At 42.2% G+C, this 24327-nt stretch overlaps 1 protein-coding gene and 1 long non-coding RNA gene across 2 annotated transcripts in view; one reads left to right on the forward strand and one right to left on the reverse strand.

Annotated features, from left to right (window-relative positions):
- The window catches only part of MYO5C (myosin VC), a 91455-nt gene that overhangs the window by 64554 nt on the left and 2574 nt on the right, over positions 1-24327 (forward strand). Inside the window, exons 30-36 of the mRNA XM_023227181.2 lie at positions 326-413; positions 1727-1825; positions 3131-3285; positions 6313-6402; positions 9304-9454; positions 10144-10426; positions 23877-24051. Coding sequence (XP_023082949.2) covers positions 326-413; positions 1727-1825; positions 3131-3285; positions 6313-6402; positions 9304-9454; positions 10144-10426; positions 23877-24051 — 1041 coding nt within the window. The remainder of the gene's footprint in view (positions 1-325; positions 414-1726; positions 1826-3130; positions 3286-6312; positions 6403-9303; positions 9455-10143; positions 10427-23876; positions 24052-24327) is intronic.
- Positions 9391-24327, reverse strand: part of LOC113219716 — a 30694-nt gene continuing 15757 nt past the window's right edge. Inside the window, exon 3 of the long non-coding RNA XR_003306684.1 lies at positions 9391-10402. This is a non-coding gene — a long non-coding RNA (uncharacterized LOC113219716). The remainder of the gene's footprint in view (positions 10403-24327) is intronic.

Below are 24327 nucleotides of genomic sequence, written 5' to 3' on the forward strand. Positions count from 1 at the left end.
TGATTTATATGAGATGCCCAGAATAGGCAAATCTGTAGAGACAGAAAGTAGACGAGTGGTTGCCAGGTGCTGGAAGGGTATGAGGAACTAGAGAGTGACACTAAAGGTTAGTTTTCTTTTTGGAGGAACAAAATGTTCTGGAATTAAATAATGGTGATTGTAGCACAACTCTGACTACCCTAAAAAACCTTTGAGTTTACACTTTAGGTGGGTGAGTTGTACGGTATGTAAATTGTAGCTCAATAAAGCTGTTACCAAAAAAAAAAAAAAAAAAATAGATTAAAGTGCTTCTAAGCTAAATCCTGGTTTCTTTTTATTGCTATAGGATCTTGAAGAAGAATTAGACATGAAGGACAGAGTGATTAAAAAGCTACAAGATCAAGTCAAGACACTAAGCAGGACAGTTGGAAAAGGTAAGAAACAATACTTGTTTTCTTATTCTTTTGAGCTAAGGCTAACATGCACTCGTTTGTTTTCTCTCTGGTCCAAAGCTTATGAAACCCAGAGGAATGATTCTCAAGTGGTGAGGTTTGGGATCTAGTGCTGGGCTAACGAAAAGATCCTTTGGGACAAGAAGACAGCTCCCTCCCCCTCAGAAGATACCAGATACGTTCTTGTACTTGCAAGAGACATCCTATAATTAATCCATTAACCTCTTCCTCTGTTAGCTCCTTTTGTAAAAAATGAAATTGTGAACAGGTTTTCAATTAACTGCTTGAAATTCACCTTCTCTCCCTGTTACATATGTAGGATTAGTAAGTATCCAAATTTCTATTAGAAAAGTAGAGAGCTAAGAAGCAGACATCCTGAACATGGACTGCACCGCACACATAAAGCGTCCTTATGAGCCTCTGTGAAAGGGACCCTCAGCCCTTCATCCCTCCTTCTACTTCCATCACTGAACTTTGCCTGTGTTCGGCTCCTGCTCACATTTCTCACTCTTTCATCCCTTATTACTTTTTCCTCTTCCTCCCAGCCTTATTGCCAAGGCTGTATCTTGTTTGTTCCTTTTTCTATATTCATCTCTTTGAAGAGCGGCTTTATTCTTACTTACCCAACTCTCACCTCAAATTTGAAATGTCCACAAGCAAACTCAGGATCCTTTTCCTTCAGTAATAAATGACAAATGGCAGTCTGCCCCATGAGAGCAGGGCCCAGGTCTGTGCTTCCCAGCCCCCGCTGCATCCCCACTGTTGGGATGAATGAACCACCATTCACCACCCTGGCTCACCTTTCAGACTTCTGACCTCCAGAGCTGTATGATTGAACATTTGTGTTGTTTTAAACCTCTGTGTTTGCGGTAACTTTTTACAGCAGCCACGGGAAACTAATACAGCCCTCTCAGTAAGGATCATGCACATTGGTACTTTGCACACCAAATGTTTCACGAGTCTTCTTTCACAGTAGCATCGGCATCTTGAAGACAAGGCAACATCTAGGATTTCTTTCCTGTTACCAAGTGCTGGATACATATCAGGCACTCATAAGGCTCTTCAAAGGATAACTGGGCCTTTTCAGCAGCAGCTGTACTCACTCATGTACTCACAAAGAGGAATCACTACTTGGAGAAATTCTTCAGGATACAATACAGTACAGTTTTAATGTATCCGAAAGCCACAGACATTTACGTGCAAACCAGCCAGAATGGGGTAGGAGAGTAGTCACATTATGAGACCTATGAAAGCTGTGTTTGTGTATTTAGCTGATTGTTTGCCTCTGTCTACAGCCAATGATGTGCACTCGTCCTCAGGACCTAAGGAGTACCTTGGAATGCTGCAATACAAGAGAGAAGACGAGGCCAAGCTCATTCAGAACCTCATTCTTGGTAGTGAAACCTGGAACTCTGGATTTTTGCTTTCTCTCTGAGAATTTGCACATCAGTCAGTGCCAAAGTCCTGGGCAGGGGTGGTCCTTCTTCTACTTTCTTCTTCCACTGCTTCTTACCCCAGCCCAGAGTTTCTCAACCTCAGCACTGTTGACCTGTTAACTCTGTGAATGGTGAGTAACAAAGGATGGAGCAGCATCCTTGACTTCTACTCGCTAGAAGCCAGCAGCAACCCCTAGTGATGACAATAAAAGATGTCTCCAGGTATTGCCAAATGTCCTGTGGGGGCCAAAACTGTCCTCAGTTGAGAACCATTGCCCTGACCTTTTCCAAATTGTAGGACCAGGGTAGAAAAGAAACATCACCTCATTTTTGTGTCTCAGCACAGAAGCCATCATGGAAGCAATTGTGGCTCTGAGCTCCATTTGACTTCCAAGAAATTTCTCTGTGGGCAATGTGATGGGGCTTCCCAGCCATGCCTCAGTTACAGGAATGTCCCATGTGCATGCTCAAGATTTTGGTGGTCATAGAAACAATCTTACTGCACTGTCTTCACTGTGACCTTCCACATGGTTTTCTGGCATCGGGAGAAAAATTTGCCTCCCTATCAGCTGGCCCCAAGATCTCAAAACAGAAAGCCAACATGTAGCCTTCCTTCCTCTTCTGCGAGTGACCCCCTCAGCTCATGTGAGCACCCCCACCCTTTTCTTTCCCCCCATCACTGGTGTCATACAGTGTGAGCCTCTTCTTTGTTCTTCTGTCTTCATGCAGCCAGGGGGACGTCCTTGTTTGCTTATCTTAACTTTTTTGGTAAGATTTCTCTCTCCCCTTCATCCCCAGTGTGCGTCTCCACCATTCTCTTCTCCCCAAGGCCAGCTAGACATCCTCTGCTGCACTGGTGTGTGCCTGCTTTCCCTATTCAAGGCAGCTTCATGTGATTGCAGACACTGTACTCCATCCCCATCAAAGAGCTTGGAGTAGGGGTGCATGGAACTGGAGTTCCCTTCTTACAATGGGGCTCTGAAATCCAGAGTTTCCACACCAAGGAAAAATAAAGATTCTGTCTCTTATTCAACCTTTTAAGAAAGAGAAAGTCCTTTGTAAACAAGAAGAGGAACAAGTGGCACCTGTGTATTTTGTGACAAGAAAGGAGCCAGATGGAATTCCTCAAAGAGGAAATAAATCCATATACATTCAGGCACTGCATCAAGCACAGAAAAGCAAACAAGCCCCTGCCCCTAGTTACAGGTTCCTTAGAAGAGCTGACCTGTCAGCTGTAATCCTCATTGGCTCTCTCTGCTTCAGACTTGAAGCCCCGTGGCGTGGTGGTGAACATGATCCCCGGGCTGCCGGCTCATATCCTGTTCATGTGTGTACGCTACGCAGACTCTCTGAATGATGCCAACATGCTGAAGTCCCTCATGAACAGCACCATTAATGGCATCAAGCAGGTGGTTAAGGTAGGAAGTGCCTTTGACATTGGCCCTTGGTATCACATGTATGGGAATGACCAGACGCCCAGTCTTTGCCTATCCTGAGCCTCCAGTGTGTGGTGAGACGCGTGATTCCTCCCTCCCCACTATTGAAGGGAGCCACACTGTTAGGGAAAGATAAATGGATGAGCAACTGCCATAGCCCTCAAAGCCTTACCGGCGAGACTGCAACCTGGTAGCCACTGCACCCACCACTGCTATCCCTTTAGGGTGTGAACTTATCAGCTGTGAGGGGTATATGTTCTATCTCTGTAACAAGGGTAAATCATGAGAAATGAAAAGGAATGAAAAATTACTCATCTCTTCCCTTGGCAATTATATAATTCTTCTTCCTAAAAGCACGTCCACAATGAAGATAACAGTGTATTAGTTAGGTTAGTTACTTAGTAAAGTTAAGCTATTGTAGCTATAAGACACCTGCCACCTCCCTTTGCCCAATATACAGTTTCTTAAAGAAGACGGAGGATTTTCCTTTGCTGATAGCAGTTCCATAATGAGCCATCTAGGTTGGAAGGTGGCTCTGTTCCATATGATCATGCAGGGACCCAGGTTCCTTCCAACTTGCTGTTGTCCATTCCCTAAGTCAGTGTCCTTATTGGAATGATTGGACAGGCAGGCAGCCAGTAGTTTACCACTGGGCGAGAGGGAACCTACCATAGCACATAGACCATGTGTGTGTGGTGTACGTATCAGAAGTCACCAACTGAACTCTTAACGAGCAATCATCTCTTCATGGTGTGACAAGTGGATAATGATCAAAAATGACAATGACAAAGGGTGGGATTTTGTGAAGGCTAACTTAACATAACATAAAGTTTATTGCTAATTTCCTTTCCAACTGAAACATAATCCTAAAATCATTCTTAGCATACTGATTATTTTTCCTGGGAACTCCATAAATGATCAATTAGTAAATAACTGTATCTAAGTGTTGAAGATTTTTGTAAACAGACCTGGATCCTTGCTTACAGGGATAGTTACTTTGTAAAAAGAGTTCTCTGGTAATGCTTAGCGCATGCTGGAATCTTGGCTGTGGGTAGGGTGGTTGACTTAGTTCTAAGCCAGACCTGATGCTACCCTGAGTGTGGAAATTCCATTAGCCACAGTGGAGTTAGTACAAAAACCTTCTCTCTTTCTCTCTTTCTAGGAAATGACCAGTTGACAGTTATGTTAAAAAGTACTCGTTTCTGGGAATTACAATGTACTGATCCATATTGGAAGGGGGCGATAAGACATAAATAACACTAAAATTACAGTGTTTTTCATGCCCCTCCAAAAGAGAAGTGATGTTCGATATTAGGATATATGTGAATTTTTAATTAGGGAGATCCTAACTTATTTTTAGTAAAATATGTGTTCTAAAGAGTAATGAGGAATTAAATTCTATTTTAAATACTCTAGGGAAAGTCAGGTGTGGTGGCTCACACCTGTAATCCCAGCACTTTGGGAGGCTGAGGCAGGTAGATCACTTGAGCTCACGAGTTCAAGACCAGCCTGGGCAACATGGTGAAACCCTGTATCTACAAAAAAGACAAAAATTGGCCAAGTGTGGTGGTGTGTGCCTGTAGTCCCAGCTACTTAGGAAGCTGAGGTGGGAAGAACACTTGAGCCTGGAAGGCAGAGGTTACAGTAAGCCAAGATCATACCACTGCACTCCAGCCTGGGTGATAGAGCCAGACCTTGTCTCAAAAATAAATAAATAAATAAACTCTAGGAAGAAAGAAACATAGAAACTAGATTTGTGAGAGGTCAGAGTACGGTAATTCTCCTCTGCTTCCAAAAGTGTCATAAATTCATTATTTATCTGGAGTTAGGAATAGAAAATTCACATTTGTTTGGTGCTGGATACTTTATAGTCACCGTCTTCACAGGAGCCACCAGAGTGTTTTTGGAAGGGGCTCCCATAAATTGATGTTTTCCTCCTGTCCATATTTGCATAAATTGGGTTTTCTTAAGACAAGCTGGTATTGTGTTCCAGCACAGGACACCGAGTATTTGCCTCCCCTTGATGCTCTGGAGTGTTTAGCCAAATATTCATAAACCATGAGATGCATGGCATGAGGATCGTAAGATCCCTTTCTCACCAGCATCTTCAGTCTCAGCTTCTCCGTGGCCCCCTCCCACTGCCTTTGCATGTGCCCAGGACCTGCCCCTCCCCACCTCCAGCACACAGTAGTTACAGCAACTGTTCCTTTCCCTCCACCCAGACTGCCAAAGTGCTTAAACTAGTGGTCCCCACCAGTTCTCTTTGTCACTCCTTGCAATCTGGCTTCTAACCCATCACTCTACAGAGAGATCACCAGTAATTCCTCTTACTAAAACCAGTGGTGTTTCTTTACTTTTTATTCTCTTTAAATTGACCAAAGCATTAGCACCATCTCCTTGAAAGCTTCCTCCCTTGTCTTTTAAATCCCAGGATTTTCTCTCTTTTCCTCTTCCCCCTCTGATCACTGTACCTCTGCCTTCACTGCTTGTTCCTCTTCTTCCTGCCCTGTAAGTGGAGGCCTTCTCCCCAACAGTCCTAGTCCTGAGCTCTTGTCTCTCCACCCATTTCCCTCAAGGGCTAGACCTCCTGCCTCTCTGAGGTTTCCTCAGCTGCTCTGCCTCCCCATCCTCTCTCTCCATCCCCTGAGCTTTGTAGCACAGTCTACAACCGTTGTGTGGGTACTTGACCACCTACTAAACTCTGTTGTTTCTATCTTCCCAGTGAGAGTGTGAACTTAGGAGAGCAAGAAGTGAAACTTACGCTGCTCATGCATTCCTTCAAGGCCGCTTCAGCTTCATAATGAGCGACACAACCTGTACAGAAACATGTTACAAACTGTGACCTAAATAAATATAAGCTCTTATCATTATAGTATGAATTAGATAAAGGCTTTAGTGAATAAAAGAAAAATTAATTTTGGTCAAAAGCTACAAATAACCAAACAGGTAAGATGCTCAGAGGTACAAGTAATCATCAAGTCCAATTCTGTCTTTTCTTATTTTTCTAAGGAACATTTAGAAGACTTTGAAATGCTGTCCTTTTGGCTTTCCAACACTTGCCATTTTCTCAATTGCCTGAAGCAGTACAGCGGAGAAGAGGTAGGGGGCGCTCACCTGCTTGTTTTGTGCTGACAGCCAGTCTATAACCGCCTGAGCCAGAGCTCAATAGAGCCTCTATTCTCTTCACCCAGGAGGCCAACAGCACATTTTGTGTTGGACTCTTGGGTATACACCACAGGCAAGAGACTTCTGGAAGCAGCTTAAATGTTGGGCATGGTACTAGGCCTCCTAGGTTTCCATTACTTTTAAATCAATAGGTAGATAAGACGAATTTTAAGTTTCCTTCTGGTTGTAAGACGTTTAGCATTATGACTCCAAAATACAGCCTTTGGTTTAAAATGCCTGTTTCTTCACAGCTGTTCTCTCTACAGGACCCTGACTGTTCCTCCATAATCTTTTTTTTTTTTTTTTTTTTTTCTTTTGAGACGGAGTCTCGCTCTGTCGCCCAGGCTGGAGTGCAGTGGCCGGACCTCAGCTCACTGCAAGCTCCGCCTCCCGGATTTACACCATTCTCCTGCCTCAGCCTCCCGAGTAGCTGGGACTACAGGCGCCCGCCACCTCGCCTGGCTAGTTTTTTTTTGTATTTTTTAGTAGAGACGGGGTTTCACAGTGTTAGGTAGGATGGTCTCATCTCCTGACCTTGTGATCCGCCCGTCTCGGCCTCCCAAAGTGCTGGGATTACAGGCTTGAGCCACCGCGCCCCGCCCTGTTCCTCCATAATCTATAAATATGTTTCCTTTGCCCTTCCGACTCTGCTTCCAGGAGGCTGATGTCATAAAAGAGTTCTCCACCTTCAAGTACTCGCAGAGAAAAATTTCATTGAACTAAAATAACAAAGTGGCTTTCAGGGTTTTCAGTGCCCTCCAAAATGGCTGTACCATTTCACAGCCCCACCGGCAGTATATGATGTTTCCAGTGTCTCATACCTTCACCAACACTTGGTATTGACACACATTCTTATCCTTTACCAGTGTCAGGATATAAAATTATATCTTGTTGACTTAATTGCATTTATTTGGTCACTAGCGAAGTCAAGCATAATTTTATATGTTTATTGGTCATTTGGGTTTCCTTTTGAATTGCCTAGTCACATCCTTTCTTTCTTTTTCTTAGGGTTGTTTTGTGTTACTGATTTGTAGGAGGTCTTTATATCATATGGATAGACTGTAGCTTCGCTTCTAATTTTCTTTATGAAGTCCCTTGTCACACAGTTTTTGAATTTTGATATGCTTAAATCTGTCAAACCTGTTCTTTTATGATTTGTGTCTTGTTAAGAAATTCTTCCCCGCCCTGAGATCATGAAGATACTCTCTTCTAAACTTCTGTAGTTCACCTTTAGAGTTGACAATTATGTTTTTACCTATTCAAAATTGATATGTAAGGTAATGATCTAATATCCTCTTCCATATAGATAAACAGTTGTCCCAGTGGAAAGAAGGTAAAATAAAATATAACAGTAATCTGATTAGTACTATAGAACAAAAGGAGAAGTAAAGAAAATCCAACCTCTGACTAAAAGGAATACCAAAACAGGAGGCGGCACAGACTAGTCCATTTACAGCAAACTGGTATCTGTGAGACATTCATTAGTGGAAGAATGCCTTATTCAGCACTGTTTTGTGATCCTTTCTTTGCCCCCTTCAGCCATGTATAGAATGTTCTTTTCCCTGTCTGACTGCTTTTTCAGTTACCATATTTTTATTTCTAAAATCTCTCTTGTTCCTTTTCACCTCTGCCTCTTACCACAATGTCCTATTCTTTTTTTTCTCTCTTTCTTTTTTGAGATGGGGTCTCACTCTGTCACCTAGGCTGGAGTGCAGTGGCACAATCTTGGATCACTGCAACCTTCGCCTCACATGTTCAAGCAATTCTCCTGCCTTAGCCTCCTGAGTAGCTATGGCTACAGGCATGCACCAACATGCCCAGCTAATTTTTGTATTCTTAATAGAGATAGGGTTTTACCGTGTTGGCCAGGCTGGTCTTGAACTCCTGACCTCAAGTGATCCGCCTGCCTCGGCCTCCCAGAGTGCTGGGATTACAGGCGTGAGCCACCATGCCCAGCCCCATAATGTCCTATTCTTAATTTTTTCTTTTTCTTTAGTCTCTTTGAACATGTTAAACATATTCCATTAGTTCACTTAGGCTACTATAACAAAATACCGCAGGCTGCGTGGCTTAAACAGGAGATTTATTTCCTCAGAGTTCTGGAGGCTAAACATCTGAGATCAGGGTGCCAGCATGGTCACTTCCTGGTGAGGGCTGTCTTCCTGGCTTGCTGACAGCCACTTTCTCCATCCCTGTGTCCTCACAGGACCTTTCCTGGGTGCATGGGTCAGGGAGAGGGAGAGAGAGGGCAAGCTCTCTCTGGTGTCTCTTCTTATAAGGACACCAATCTTATTAGATCACGCCACTATCCTCATGACGTCATTTAACCTCATTACCTCCCTAAAGGCCCCATCTCCAAATACAGCCACACTAGGGGGTTAGGGCTTCAATGTATGATTTTTAGGAGGACACATTCAATCCATAACACACACTTTAAAATATTTCAACTTTGTACCCTATAATTATCAGGTTATGAATCTCATTTATTGTATCCACTTACCTCTTCGTAGCAGTTTGTTTCCTTGGATGCTCTGCAGTTTTGTTTCATTTTCCTATACGCTTCCATGGGCCTTCTATGAGCTTTTCCACTTAGTCTATAGGTTCCAGGGACAATGTAGGGAAGTGGGTGGGACAATGATAGTGTGACAGACTGGGATCATATAGGAAATCAGTGCAATTTTTCTCTTATAGAAGATACATGCTACCTCAAGCATCATGAACTCATATAAATCAGACATTAAGTTTTAAGGTAAAAGAGTTATAGTAGCTGATTATTATGTTAATTTCCTACATGTTTGTATTATTCTAATAATTTATGTTTAAAATTACTTTTAGGAATTCATGAAGCATAATAGTCCACATCAGAATAAGAATTGCTTGAACAATTTTGACCTTTCAGAATACAGACAGATTCTCAGTGATGTGGCTATACGAATATATCATCAATTTATTATCATAATGGAAAAGAATATCCAACCAATAATAGGTAAGAGAATTGATGACCAAAAAATATTTATAGTAACATTAAGACTTTTTAAAACATAAACTTGGTATGTGTAATGTGTGATTATGTGTAACATTGTTTACAAAGTCAAGGAAATATAATCATGTAAATATCTACCTTTTAATTCTTTGCTTGCTTAAAATGATTCCATAAATAATAGTATGCTGTTGGTAACTTTCTTTCTATAAGGATGATTTACCCTGAAGGAAAAAACTTGGGGAAACTTCTACTACTGCTATTATATGTGGTACTTCTACTTCTTGGCTTAGCCAAGTATTTTTGAAATCCTAAAGCCCTATTCGAATTCTTACATACTTTCCTTAATTTCCTGAAATTTAAATACTTTAGGCTTTAATACCCAGGCCATGAGTTGTCACGCTAACCGGCTTTCTCTCCTGTGAAGCTGAAAAACATGCTGCTTCAAACCTAGAAGACGAGCTGCAGCCCCGCTGGAAACAGCCGTCCATTCCTACCCCCTACACACACCCTGCTGTCCCAGACCCTTGATTCTTTTGCTTTCTCTATCACAAGTACATTCACTGACTCTTGTAGAAAAATGTCCCATCTCCTGAAACAAACAGACGAGCATCGGGAACGTTCCGTGTGTGTCTCCTGGAATGTTCCGTGTGTGTCTCCTGGCGTATCAGCACAGCCTCCCTGTCTCTCCGCAGTGCCAGGCATGCTGGAGTACGAGAGCCTGCAGGGCATTTCCGGCCTGAAGCCCACAGGCTTCCGGAAGCGCTCCTCCAGCGTAGACCACACTGACGCCTACACCATGACCTCTGTCCTGCAACAGCTGAGCTACTTCTACACCACCATGTGCCAGAACGGCCTGGACCCCGAGCTCGTGAGGCAGGCGGTGAAGCAGCTCTTCTTCTTGATCGGGGCGGTCACGCTGAACAGCCTCTTCCTGCGCAAGGACATGTGCTCCTGCAGAAAAGGGATGCAGATCAGGTAAAACTCATAAACCACCACTCACGCAGAGAGGCCGGCGGAAAGGATACTTTTAAAGACCGAGGCCACACACGCCTGACCCTCCTTGCTGTGGCGTCAAACCCCTGTTTAGACCTTACTGCTGTAGGGATATTCGAGTCACCCTAAGAACCCCAGGATGCTGGAGCCCAGGGCCTACCCCCCTCGCGCTACACCCTGCCAATTTGATGCGCTGGCCTAGCCGCTTTAACCGAGAACCAGTAAATGTTTATCTTAAATTCTGGCCCTCTAAGGTGGTCATGCACTCAACCAGTAGTGACCGCCTTCTCTGAATAGCACTGCCAGGTGGAGAACACAGGAAACAAGGAAAAGTCGATATGATCCCTGCCTTTGAAAAGCTTCAGAATAGCTAAATAATAATTGAAGGCAACTCTGATTAAATCACAAACAAGTGGTGCAGGAAATGTATCCGAGAGGAGAGATATTGCAGACGGAACAGTTGGGGAAGCCAGAGAGTTGTGCCTTGAGTGATAAAGGAAACGGAGAAGAACGTTCCAAGCAGGAGAAATGGTCAGAGGCATTGTGGGGAGTCACTGAGAACCTCTGCTCAGGCTGCTTGTGGAGTAAGCAGAGGCTGATGTGGGGAGCAGCAGGACCAAGGTAAAGAGGGAGGTTGAATCCACACTGGGAGGGTCTGGAATGCCAGGCTAAGGCATTTGGAGTTCATCCCGAAGACTTGGTAATCTAGTTTTGAGGTGTGTCTACTATCTCTTAATTGAGAGACCATGGTCCCTGAGCTACTATTTGAATTAACACTGATCAAGTGATTGGAAAACACGTAATATAGGATAGATACTTAAGTTTCTTACGGTGTGTGCAGAAATTTGATACTTGTATCTGTTATGAGAACCTGGGGTAGTGATGATGGTAATGATGTAAGGGAAGGTGACAAAGAAAGTATCTATCATTATGCTACGTGAAATAAGCCAGGCACAGAAAGACAAACATCAGATGTTCTCACTTATTTTGTGGGAGCTAGAAATTAAAGCAATTGAATTCATAAAGATGGAAAGTAGAAGGATGGTTACCAGAGGCTGGGAAGAGTGGTAGGGGACTGGGGAGAGGTGGAAATGGTTAATGGTTACAAAAAAGATTGAAATAATGAATAAGACCTACTATTTGATAGCACAACTGGGTGACCGTAGCCAATAATAACTTAATTGTATATTTTTAAATAACGTAGAGGCTGGGTGGGGTGGCTCACACCTGTAATCCCAGCACTTTGGGAGACCAAAGTGGGTGGATCACCTGAGGTCAGGAGTTTAAGACCAGCCTGGTCAGCATAGTGAAACCCCTCTCTACTAAAATTACAAAAATTAGCTGGGCGTGGTGGCACGCGCCTGTAATGCCAGCTACTCAGGAGGCTGAGGCAGGAGAATTGCTTGAACCCCGGAGGCAGAGGTTGCAGTGAGCCAAGATTTCAGTGAGCCGAGATGACACCATTGCACTCCAACCTGGGTGACAGAACAAGACTCCGCTATGTTTTGCTCTAAAATAAATAAATAATTAAAAAGATAAAATAACTTGGAGTGTCATGGATTGTTTATAACTCAAAGAGTAAATGCTTGAGGAAACGGATACCCTATTCTCCATGATGTGCTTATTTCACATTGCATGCCTGTATCAAAACATTTCATGGGCCAGGCACAGTGGCTCACGCCTGTAATCCCAGGACTTTGGGAGGCTGAGATAGGCAGATCATTTGGGGTCAGGAGTTCGAGACCAGCCTGAGCAACATGGTGAAACCTCCATCTCTACTAAGAATACAAAAAAATTAGCTAGACCTGGTTTTGTACACCTGTAATCTCAGCTACTCATGAGGCTGAGGCAAGAGAATCACTTGAACTGGGGAGGCAGACATTGCAGTGAGCCGAGATCACACCTTTGCACTCCAGCCTGAGGAACAAAGCGAAACTCCATCTCAAAAAAAAAAAAAAAAAAAAAAAAAAAAAAAAAAAAAAAAAAAAAATTTTCATGTACCCCATAAATATATATACCTACTATGTACCCACAAAATTTTTTTACAAATTTAAGTATCTTAAGTCAAAAACTAAATGAGAGGCATCCCTTACACCTTTTTAGCATTAGTGAAACTTTGGAGTTGGAGTCAATCCCCATAGACCATTCCCACAAATTCCCATGACAGCAGGGCGTGGTTTTCAGATAGGAAGGGGTATTCTGAAGGACTAGTCTTTGCAGATCTTTATGTCTTCATTGAGAAGTGAAAGAGTTATGTTTATTTCACAAGCTCCAAACAGATATCCTGTAGTCCTCTGTAGCTGGTTTCAGCCCTAAAGTAAAGCCACGTCTTAAACTCAATTCTCACTTCATCAGTGAATCCTCCAAAACTGAGTAGAGACATGAATGAAAAGGATCATGAGGGAGACCCATGACTCTAGGTCTTAGAACAACTTCTTTGAGGACAAACACGTGCCCCCCCCAGGTACCCAGTACTTTTTCCCTTCCACCAGGTGGAAGTGGCCATCAGAGAAGTAATGCTTTGATAGTGTTTGCTCTGAGGAGCATGTGCATTTTAGTGGCTTTCATTTAGTCATTTGGATATTTGTTAATTGTCTGCCATAGCAGGACCTACAAAGAATTTGCAGTGGCTTTACAATGAAAACATAAGCAATAAAATAATAAAATATGAACACAAGTAGAAAACTAGAACCAGCCAGGCACGGTGGCTCACTCCTGTAATCCCAGCACTTTGGGAGGCCGAGGCGGGTGGATCACAAGGTCAGGAGATCGAGACCATCCTGGCTAACACGGTGAAAACCCATCTCTACTAAAAATACAAAAAAATTAGCCGGGTGCGGTTGTGGGCACCTGTAGTCCCAGCTACTCGGGAGGCTGAGGCAGGAGAATGGCGTGAACCCGGGAGGCGGAGCTTACAGTGAGCCGAGATTGCGCCACTGAACTCCAGCCTGAGCGGCAGTATGAGACTCGGTCTCAAGAATAAAAAAGAAAAAAAAACTAGAACCAAAGAAAATTAAAATGTAAATAGCAGGCAGAGTAGCTTGAAAACTGGCTCTGGGCTTCCTGGCTGCCAGGACAAAAAGCAAAACATGATCAGCTCTTTAGTTTTGTTTGTTGGGTATTATGAAGTAAAAAATCTTTGTATCCTGGGAAGATACAAAGATTTTTTACTAGTGCCTAATTATTTTTTGTTCCTAGTCACGAATTACAAAAATAATGCCTCACATGGAACATTATCTCATAATCACCGCACTAACATTTTTACAGCAATTTCCACTGTGTGGCTGCTTTGCCCAGTGCCTCATGGAGACAGTTCTGTTAAAAAGTAGAATAATGCAGGCTGAGGAGATCTGGGAGAATATGAAAGGCAAGGATTTGAGTCTTGAAGAACAAGTCAACAGACCAAGAATTATAGAAATGAGCACATGATGAAATGATGGAAAACTGAAGGCAGAATATGAACAGCCCCTTTGAATGAAGCACGCCAGGAATGATGGAAAAATTGGTTAGAAAGAGAGTGGAGTGCTAGGGTGAGAAATGCATGGTTTATTTTTATTGTTTGTTCCTTTGCTTGTTTTGAGATGGAGTCTCACTCTGTGGGTGAGTGCAGTGGTACACTCCCAGGCTGGAGGGCAGTGATGCAGCCTCTGCCTCCCAGGCTTAAGTGATTCTCCCACCTCAACCTCCCAAGTAGCTGGACCCACAGGCGAGTGCCACCATACCTGGCTAATTTTTTGTATTTTTGCCTAAGACAGATTTTTGCCATGTTACCCAGGCTGGTCTTGAACTCCTGAGCTCAAGCCATCTGCCTGCCTTGGCCTCCCAAAGTGCTGGGATTGTAGGCATGAGCCACCGCACCCAGCTGAGAAATGCATCAGCAGAAGCAGCCACTACAGATTTTTTTCTTCAACAGGTTTGAGTTATGAATTCAATTGCTTTAATAGCTATAGGACTCTTCAAGTTATATATTTGATCTTAGGTGAGTTTTGGTAGTTTGTGATTTTCAAAGAATTGGTCCATTTCATCTAATTTGTTGAGTTTACATGCATAGAGCTGTTTATAATATTTCCTTGTCATCCTTTTAATTTCTTCAGGATTGGTAGTGATATTTGTCTGTCATTCCTGATACTGGTAATTTGTGTCTTCTGTTTTTCTATTGGTCAGATTTGCTAGAGGCTTATTAATTGTATTGATTTTTTTCAAAGAACCAGTTTTTTATTTCATTGATTTTTCTTTTCTTTTTTTGAGGTGGGGGTGGTCTCACTATATTTCTCAAGCTGGTCTCAAACTTCTGGGCTCACATAATCCTCCAGCCTCAGCCTCCAAAGGAGCTGAGACTACAGGCATGTGCCACCATACCTGGCTAATTTTTAAAGATGCAGTGTCTCTATATTGCTCAGGCTGGTCTTGAACTCCTGCCCTCAAGTGATTCTCCCACCTCAGCCTCCTGAGTAGTTGGGATAACTGGCATGAGCCACCACACCCAGAATTTTTTTGTTTTTAATTTAATTAATTTCTGATATTGTCTTTGTCATTTCATTGCTTCTCCTTAGTTTGGATTTATTTTGCTCCTCTTTTTCTAGTTTCTAAAGATAGAAGCTTTGATTATTGACTTTGAGAACTTTATTTTTTTCTAAGCATTTAATGCTGTACATTTTTCTCTTAGCACTACAAATTTTGATGTTTTCTTTCCATTTTTGTCCAGTCCTAAATATTTTTAATTTTCCTTGAGGCTTACTGTTTGACCCATGGATTATTTAGAAGTATGTTAGCTTCTAAGTGCTTGGAGACTCTCTTGTTATCTTTGTTTTTGATTTTTGATTTAATTCCATTATGGCCATAGAACATACTTTTTCAGTGAAACTCTTAGAAACAGAAGGGAGAATGGTGGTTAGGGGATTTGGGAAGTGAGAAAAGGAAGTAGCTGTTCAATGAGTATAGAGTTTCGGTTTTATGAGTTGAAAGAGTTCTATAGATCTACTGTATAACAATGTACATATAGTTAACATTACTGTACTATAACAGTGGATAAGATGGCAAATTTTATGTTATACCCTTTTTCCCACAATTAGAAAAAAATCTCAATGTGCATACCTGTTGAAATGTACCATAGATTTTGATACTGAAATGGAACCTGTATGGACTTACCATTCCACCTTGCCTGGGACTTCCCCAGTTTTACTTTAAAAATAACAATCTCTAAATATTTTTATGTTTTTAAAAAAAGAACATACTTTAAGGCCAGACACGGTGGCTCATGCCTATAATCCCAGCACTTTGGGAGGCCGAGGCGGGCAGATCACGAGGTCAGGAGTTCGAGACCAGTCTGGCCAACATAGTGAAACCCTGTCTCTTCTAAAAATACAAAAAAAAAAAAAAAAAAAAAAATTAGCCAGGCGTAGTGGTGTGTGCCTGTAATCCCAGCTACTCAAGAGGCTGAGGCAGGAGAATTGCTTGAACCCAGGAGGTGGAGGTTGCAGTGAGCCGAGATCGTACATTCCAACCTGGACTACAGAATGAGACTCCGTCTCAAAAAAAAAAAGAACATATTTTTTATTAAACTCTTTTAACATTTGTGAAGATTTGCTTTTATGACCAAGAATATGATACGTTTTTGTGAACATTATACATGCAGTTAAAAAAATACGTAGTCTACCCTTGTTGGCTGGAGGGTTCTGTAAACATCAATTAGACTCAGTTTGTTGATGATATTGTTCTACTAGTTCTATTAATTACTATGAGGAGTGTTGAAGTTTCCAACTGTAATTATGAATTTGTCTGTTTCTTTTCTCAATCTCTCAGTTTTTGCTTCATGTATGTTAAAGCTGTCCTGTTTGGTACATACACATTAAGAATTGTTATGTCTTCTTGGTGAATGTATTCTCTTGTCATTATGTAGTGTCCTTCTTTATCCTTCTCTGGTAATTTTCTTTTTCTTTTTCCTTTTTCCTTTTTTTTTTTTTTTGAGGCAGAGTCTCACTCTGTCACCCATGCTGGAGTGTAGTGGCGCAATCTCGGCTCACTGCAACCTCCACTTCCTAGGTTCAAGTGATTCTCCTGCCTCAGCCTTCCAAGTAGCTGGACTACAGATGCACGCCACCACGCCCAGCTAATTTTTGTATTTTTAGTAAAGACAGGGTTTCATCATATTAGCCAAGACGGTCTCAGTCTCTTGACCTCATGATCCGCCTGCCTTGGCCTCCCAAAGTGCTGGGATTACAGGTGTGAGCCACTGCGTCCGGCCTCTCTGGGAATTTTCTCTGCCTGCCCTAAAGTCTACTTTGTCTGAAATTAATATAACCACTATAATTTTCTTTTAATTAGTGTTTCCTTAGTATATATCTTTGCCTATCCTTTTACTTTTAACCTACCTATATCATATGTGAAGTGAATTTCTTGTAGGCAGCAGATATTTGCATCTACTTTTTTTTTAATCCAACCTAACAATCTATGCTGCTGCTGCTTTGTTTTATTTTTAGAGTCAGGGTCTCAGGGTCTCACTCTGTCACTCAGGCTGGAGTCCAGTGGCATGATCATGGCTCACGGCAACCTTGACCTCCTGAGTTCAAGTAATCCTCCCTCCTCAGCCCCACAAGTAGCTGGTACTACAGGCATATGCCATTTTTGTAGAAACAGAGTCTCTCACTATGCTCAGGCTGGAATCTATGCTTCTGAACTGTGACGTTTAGATCATTTTAATGTGATATAATACTTACATTTAGGACTACCATTTTATTATTAATTTCTGCTTGTTCCTTCTGGTTTTCACTTCTCCATTTTCCTTATCTGCTTCTTTTGGGTTATTTGGAATTTTTTAGTATCCCTTTCTAAATTATCTGTTTTTTTTTTTTTTTTTTTTTTTTTTTTTTTTTTTTTTTTTTTTTTTTAGTATTATCCCTTTGATCTTTTTTTTTAGTTATTGCTCTAGGGATTCCAGTACATATACTTAACTTTTCACAGTCTATTTAGAATCCATATCTTACCACATCAAGTGGAATGTAGAAATCTTACTATCATGTAGGTCCCTTTAGCTTCCCTACTTTATGTTGCAGTGGTCTTATATATTAGATCTACATGCATCAAAAACTATACCATACAATATTATAACTTTAGTTTTCAACCATCAAACATATTTTAAAGAATTCAGTAAGAGAAGAATCGTCTATTATACTCAACCAGGTATTTACCATTTCTGTTGTTTCTTCATTCCTAATGTTCCAAGTCTCATTTTTTTCCACATCTCATTTTGATGTAATTTTCCTTCTGCCTGAGGAAAGTATTTTAGTATACCTTTTAGAGCAGTTTCGTTGGCAATAAATTCTTAGTTTTCTTTCAGTTGAAAATGTCTTCACTTTATCTTTATTCCTAAGGGATATGTTTGTAGGATGTAGAATTCTGGATTGACAGTTGTTTTCTTTCACCATTTAAAAAATGTTTTACTTTTTTTCTAGCTACTGTGGTTTCACATAAGAAATCCATAGTCATTTGAATTATTCTCCATAAATAATGCATCATTTTTCTCTGATTGCTTTTAAGATTTTTTTTTCTTTTTCTTTAGTTTTCCACAGTTTGTGATGTGTCTGGGTGTGGATTTCTTTGGGTTTAGCCTGTTTAGAATTTCCTGAGCTTCTTGAATCTGGCCATTCACCAAATTTGGTACATTTTCAGCCACTATTTTTTCAGATATTTTGTCTGCATCATACTCTTTGTCTTCTCTTTCTGGAACTTCAGTGAACCAACTGTTAAAGACTTTTCATTATTGTCCCACAGGTCCATAAAATTCTGCTCCTTTTTCTTAGTTCTTTTCTTCTGTGCTGTTCAGATTGGATAATCTCTGTTAATCCTTTCAAGTTCACTGACTCTCCTCTGTCATCTCTATTCTGCTAGTAAGCCCGTTCAGTGAGTTCTTTTATTTCTATTATTATATTTTTCGATTCTAAAATTTCCATTTGTTTTTTCTTTATATCTTCTGTTTCTTTTCTGAGACTTTATATCTTTTGATTCATTACAAGAGAGTTTGGCTTTACTTTTTGGAGCATTTTTATGATGACTTCTTTAAAGTCTTGGTCAGATAATTTGAATATCTGTGTCATCTCAGTGTTGACTTCTATTAGTTGTTTTGTTTAATGTGAGTTGAGATCTTTCTGGTTCTTCATATGCCAATTTTGAATTGTATATTGGATATGTTTAAATACTGTATAATGAGACTCTAGGTCTTATTTTTTAGTTTTTATTGGGTTTTGTTTTTGTTTTTGTTTTTTGTTTTTTTGAGACTGAGTCTTGCTCTGTCACCCAGGCTTGAGTGCAGCGGCCCAATCTTGGCTCACTGAAACCTCCATCTGGGTTCAAGCAATTCTTGTGCCTCAGCCTCCCGAGTTGCTAGGATTACAAGTGCCCACCACCATGCCTGGCTAATTTGTGTATTTTTAGTAGAGACAGGGGTTTCACCATGTTGGCCAAGCTAGTCTCGAACTCCTGATCTCAAGTGATCCACCTGCCTCAGCCTCCCAAAGTGCTGGGATTACAGATGTGAGCCACCATCCCTGGCCAAGACCCTAAGTCTTTAAATCATATGGAGAATTATCAAGGGAACCCACCCCCGATGGTTAACATGGGTTCTTTTCTATTTCTTATGCGTCTCAGCTGGTTTGAGAAATAAAGGAAAAGAGCACAAGAGAGAGAAATTTAAAGCTGGGTGTCCGAGGGAGACATCACATGTTGGCAGGTTCCGTGATGTTCCCCGAGCTGTAAAACCAGTAAGTTTTTATTAGTGATTTTCAAAAGGAGAGGGAGTGCACGAATAGGGTGTGGGTCACAGAGATCACATATTTCACAAGGTAATAAAATATCACAAAGCAAATGGAGGCAGGGCGAGATCACAGGACCACAGGATGGGGTGAAATTTAAATTGCTAATGAAGTTTCGGGCACACATTGTCATTGATAACATCTTATCAGGAAACAGGGTTTGAGAGCAGACAACCTGTCTGACCAAAATTTATTAGGTGGGAATTTCCTCATCCTAATAAGCCTGGGAGCGCTACAGGAGACCGGGGCTTATTTCATCCCTTCAGCTTCGATCGTAAAAGGCAGCCGCCTTAAGGGGGCAGTCTATAGACCTACCCTCAGGGCGCATTCTCTTTCTCAGGGATGTTTCTTGCTGAGAAAAAGAAGTCAGCGATATTTCCCCTATTTGCCTTTGAAAGAAGAGAAATATGGCTCTGTTCCATCCGACTCATCGGTGGCCAGAAGTCTTATCTCTCTTGTTCCCTGAACGTTGCTGTTATCCTGTTCTTTTTTCAAGATACCCAGATTTCGTATTGTTCAAACACACATGCTCTACAAACAATTTATGCAGTTAACGCAATCATCACAGGGTCCTGAGACAACATATATCCTCCTCAGCTTACAAAGAAGATGACGGGATTAAGAGATTAAAGTAAAGACAGGCATAGGAAATCACAAGGGTATTGATTGAGGAAGTGATAAGTGTCCATGAAATCTTCACAATTTATGTTCAGAGACTGCAGTAAAGACAGGCGTAAGAAATTATAAAAGTATTAATTTGGGGAACTAATAAATGTCCATGAAATCGTCACAATTTATGTTCTTCTGCCGCGGCTTCAGCCAGTCCCTCCGTTCAGGGTCACTGACTTCCCACAACAGAGAATGTTGATATTTTCACCAGGTGGACAATGCACTTGGGTCCAGACTGCAAGTTCTGACCATCTTCTATGTTTTGTGGTTCTCATGTCATTTCCATGTGTAAGGGTTTTGTAGTGCTCTTTGGGTCCGTTTCATGTATTCATATATGTGAAAAACAGTGGCCACCTTGGAACTTGGGTAATGGTATGTTTCATAGTTCAGTTCTCAAAGTCTGTGTATGCTGTTTAGGGTCAGATTCATGCATGGGCTCAGGGATAAACCCAGGAGTTAATAAAGAATTTTAACAAACTGCTTTTCCCAACTTTCCTAGGCTCCTCCCTTTCTGTGGCATTCCTATTACTTTCTGCCCCCTTTTTAGTGCTTCAGCTAGAAAGCTGGAGCTTTCCTTGACTTGCTCTGCCATGTACTTTCTGCAGATGTCCCCATCTGGGGTCAAATGGTGAGGGCAAAGAGAGAACCTTGAACCACAGATCCTCCAATTGGAAAGGAAGTTTCCCTTCTCTTCGAGTTTTAGGTTCCTCCTGGCCTCCTTTGCCACCACTGCTGTCGACATGGGATTGAAATTTGAGCATGAAAGAATAGAGAAAAAGGAGAGGAAAAGGTAGGGCATTGAGCATTAGGAGGCCCCTTTTCAGCTCCTTGAGCTAGCACCAGAGAGCTCCCCCCGGAGGTCTTTGTTAGCATTGATGCCCACCTTTGAGTTTCAAACTGTGGCAAGTAGAGGCCAGTGAATAGCAGAGGGGAAAAGTGATGATCTCACTTTTGACTTGGAAGTACTTCAAATTCTGGTCATCTTCCCCAATACACCTGCTACTATTTACTTTTCCAAGTCCTCAAATAGCTGCCCAATGCATTCCATCCAGGCTTTGTAGCTGCGTTCAGTGGGACAGACAAGATGGAGTATGGTTACTCCCTCTCACCAGGAACTGGAAACCCACTACGCATCTTTGAGTGGGAGAATTAACGTGCTCAAAATTCAGATTTTAGAATAGACTGCGGCAGTATTTGAATAGGGTGAATTAGAAGGGCTGAGATGGGAGCCCCACGAAACCTGTAATAAAAACTAAAAGGGCCAGGCACAGTGGCTCATACCTGTAATCCCAGCACTTTGGGAGGCCAAGGCGGGCAGATCACGAGGTCAGGAGATTGAGACCGTCCTGGCTTAAACACGGTGAAACCCCATCTCTACTAAAAATACAAAAAATCAGCCAGGCAAGGTAGCAGGCTCCTGTAGTCCTAGCTATTCGGGAGGCTGAGGCAGGAAAATGGCGTGAACCCGGTAGGCAGAGTTTGCAGTGAACCAAGATCATGTCACTGCACTCCAGCCTGGGCGACAGACCAAGACTCCGTCTTAAAAAAAAAAAAAAAAAAAAAAACTAAAAGTAGGCCGGGCACGGTGGCTCACGCCTGTAATCCCAGCACTTTTGGGAGGCTGAGGTGGGCAGATCACAAGGTCAGGAGTTCGAGACCAGCCTGGCCAATGGGGTGAAATCTATCTCTACTAAAAATACAAAAATTAGCTGGGCATGGTGGCCGGCACCTGTAGTCCCAGCTAGTCGGGAGGCTGAAGCAGGAGCATCTCTTGAACCCAGGATGCGGAGGTTGCGGTGAGCCGAGATTGCACCACTACTCTCCATCCTGGGCAACAGAGCGACACTGACACTCTGTCTCAAACAAACAAACAACAACAACAACAACAAAAAACCTAAACAAAAGTAATAAGAACTCAAAACTAGTGGGACAAAAGTAGCAATGCAAAGATGGGGGATAGTGAGGACCAGTGCAAGATACGTTATCTCACACCCACTATCCTATGGAATAACATTAATTCAGCATCACTGTCCAAATGTTACATCCAGAAAGAAGACCCACATGGGGCATTGCTAATCCTTAAGGTCAGAGCTGGGACTGACTTTATTTATTTTGAGAAAGTCTCACTCTGTCACCCAGGCTGAAGTACAGTGGCACAGTCTCAGCTCACTGCAACCTCCACCTCCCAGGTTCAAGTGATTCTCCTGCCTCAGCCTCCCGAGTAGCTGGGATTACAGGCATCCACCACCACACCCGGCTAATTTTTTGTATTTTTAGTGGAGACAGGGTTTTGCCATGTTGGCCAGTCTGGTCTCGAACTTCTGACCTCAAGTGATCAGCCTGCCTTAGTCTCCCAAAGTGCTGGGATTATAGGCGTGAGCCACCATGCCCGGCCCAGAGCTGGAACTGACTTTAGAGATCACTTTATTCAACACTCAATTTTTTTTAGCAGTTTCATTGGTATGTAATTTATATACCATACAGTTCACCTGTTTAAAGTGTGTAGTTCAGGCCGGGCACAGTTGCTCACACCCATAATCCCAGCGCTTTGGGAAGCTGAGGTGGGCAGATCGCTTGAGACAAGAAGTTCAAGACCAGCCTGGCCAACATGGTGAAACCCTGTCTCTACTAAAAATACAAAAATTCGCCGGGCATAGTGGCAAGTGCCTGTAATCCCAGCTACTCAGGAGGCTAAAACAGGAGAATCGCTTGAACCTGAGAGATGGAGGTTGCAGTGAGCTGAGATTGGGCCACTGCACTCCCGCCTGGGTGATAGAGTGAGACTCCATCTCAAAAATAAATAAGTAAAGTGTATAGTTCAATCTTTTTGATATATTTACATAGTTGTGCAACTATCACCGTAATGCAATTTTAGAACATGTTCATCCCTCCAGAATGAAACCTTATACCCATTAACAGCCACTCTCATCCCCCACCCCAGCTCCCTACTCCGCCCAGCCTAGGAAACCATTAATATGTTCTCTTTCTCTGCAGATTTTGCCTATTCTGGACATTTAAAAATAAATTGAATCATAAAGTGTTACCTTTTGTGGATGGCTTCTTTCACTTACGTAATGTTTGGGAGGTTCATCCGTGTAGCAAATATCAGCACCTCATTCCTTTTTATTGCTGAATAATATCCCATTGTATGGATAATGCCACAGTTTGTTCATTCATTCATCAGTTGATGGATATTTTGGGTTGTTCTCACTTTTGGGCTATTACGAATAATGCTGCTGTGAACATTTGTGTACAGGGTTTTGTTTGGACATGCTTTCACTTCTCTTGAGTACATATCTAGGAGTACATATCTAGGAGTGTCATATGGTAACTCTGTATTCAATTTTGAGAAACCACCAAACTGTCTTCCACAACAGCGGTACCATTTTACGTTCCCACTAGCCACGTTTGAGGGTTCTCAACACTCTCATTGTGCCCGGAGAGGTCGATTAACTTCCCAGGCTCACACAGTGGATTGGTAGGACTAAAACCCATGCCTCTTAACTCATAAACCTATGTGGCAGTTAGTGACAGAAATAAGAATAAAAACTGCAGTCGACTGAAAGAAAACTTTCACTAATTGAAAGATTTCTACCAATTCAGGAAAAAGAAAACTGTTTTTTATACTTATGGAAGTCTTCTCTTCAGATATCACTGTTTCTTTACTTTAATCAATTTTCACAATTGTATTTCGTAAGTGATTGCAATCATTGTTCTTTGCTCAGATTGTCCCCAAAGTCTATAGCTGTTCTGGCCCCTCAGCCCAGACCACCGTGAGTCTCAGAACTCTAGATTAGGAGAGCTCATCATCAGTCCAGCTCCCTCATTTTGCAGATGAGAAACTGCTGAGCTGTGATCTTAAGGATCTCAGCGAACTCTGGTACCCTCTTGGGACACACAGGGGGATCTAGCACCCTTCCCTAAAGTGTTCTCTGTTCTTCTGCCGCTCCCTCCAGGTGCAATATCAGCTACTTAGAAGAATGGCTTAAAGATAAGAATTTGCAGAACAGCTTAGCAAAGGAAACTTTGGAGCCCCTCTCTCAGGCAGCCTGGTTGCTTCAGGTCAAGAAGACCACAGACAGTGATGCTAAGGAGATCTACGAACGCTGCACCTCACTGTCTGCTGTACAGGTGACCGGGCTTGCCTAGTGTCTCCCTGGCTCTTCCCTGACACATCAGTGCAGTGGGCATTGCCTTTCTTGGCTTAGCCCGCTGTGGGCACCCTGATTCTGTGTGTTCTCTTGGGATCATACCTGTCACCCATGGCCCACCCTTTTATCTATAAATATTTATTAAATACTAACACTAGGTCTTAAAAACATAGAAATGGGCTGGGCGAGGTGGCTCACAGCTGTAATCCAGCACTTTGAGAGGCCAAGGTGGGAGGATTGCTTGAGTCCGGGAGTT

The sequence above is a fragment of the Piliocolobus tephrosceles genome, chromosome 6 (assembly GCF_002776525.5).
Source record: "Piliocolobus tephrosceles isolate RC106 chromosome 6, ASM277652v3, whole genome shotgun sequence".
Classification (NCBI taxonomy): Eukaryota; Metazoa; Chordata; class Mammalia; order Primates; family Cercopithecidae; genus Piliocolobus; species Piliocolobus tephrosceles.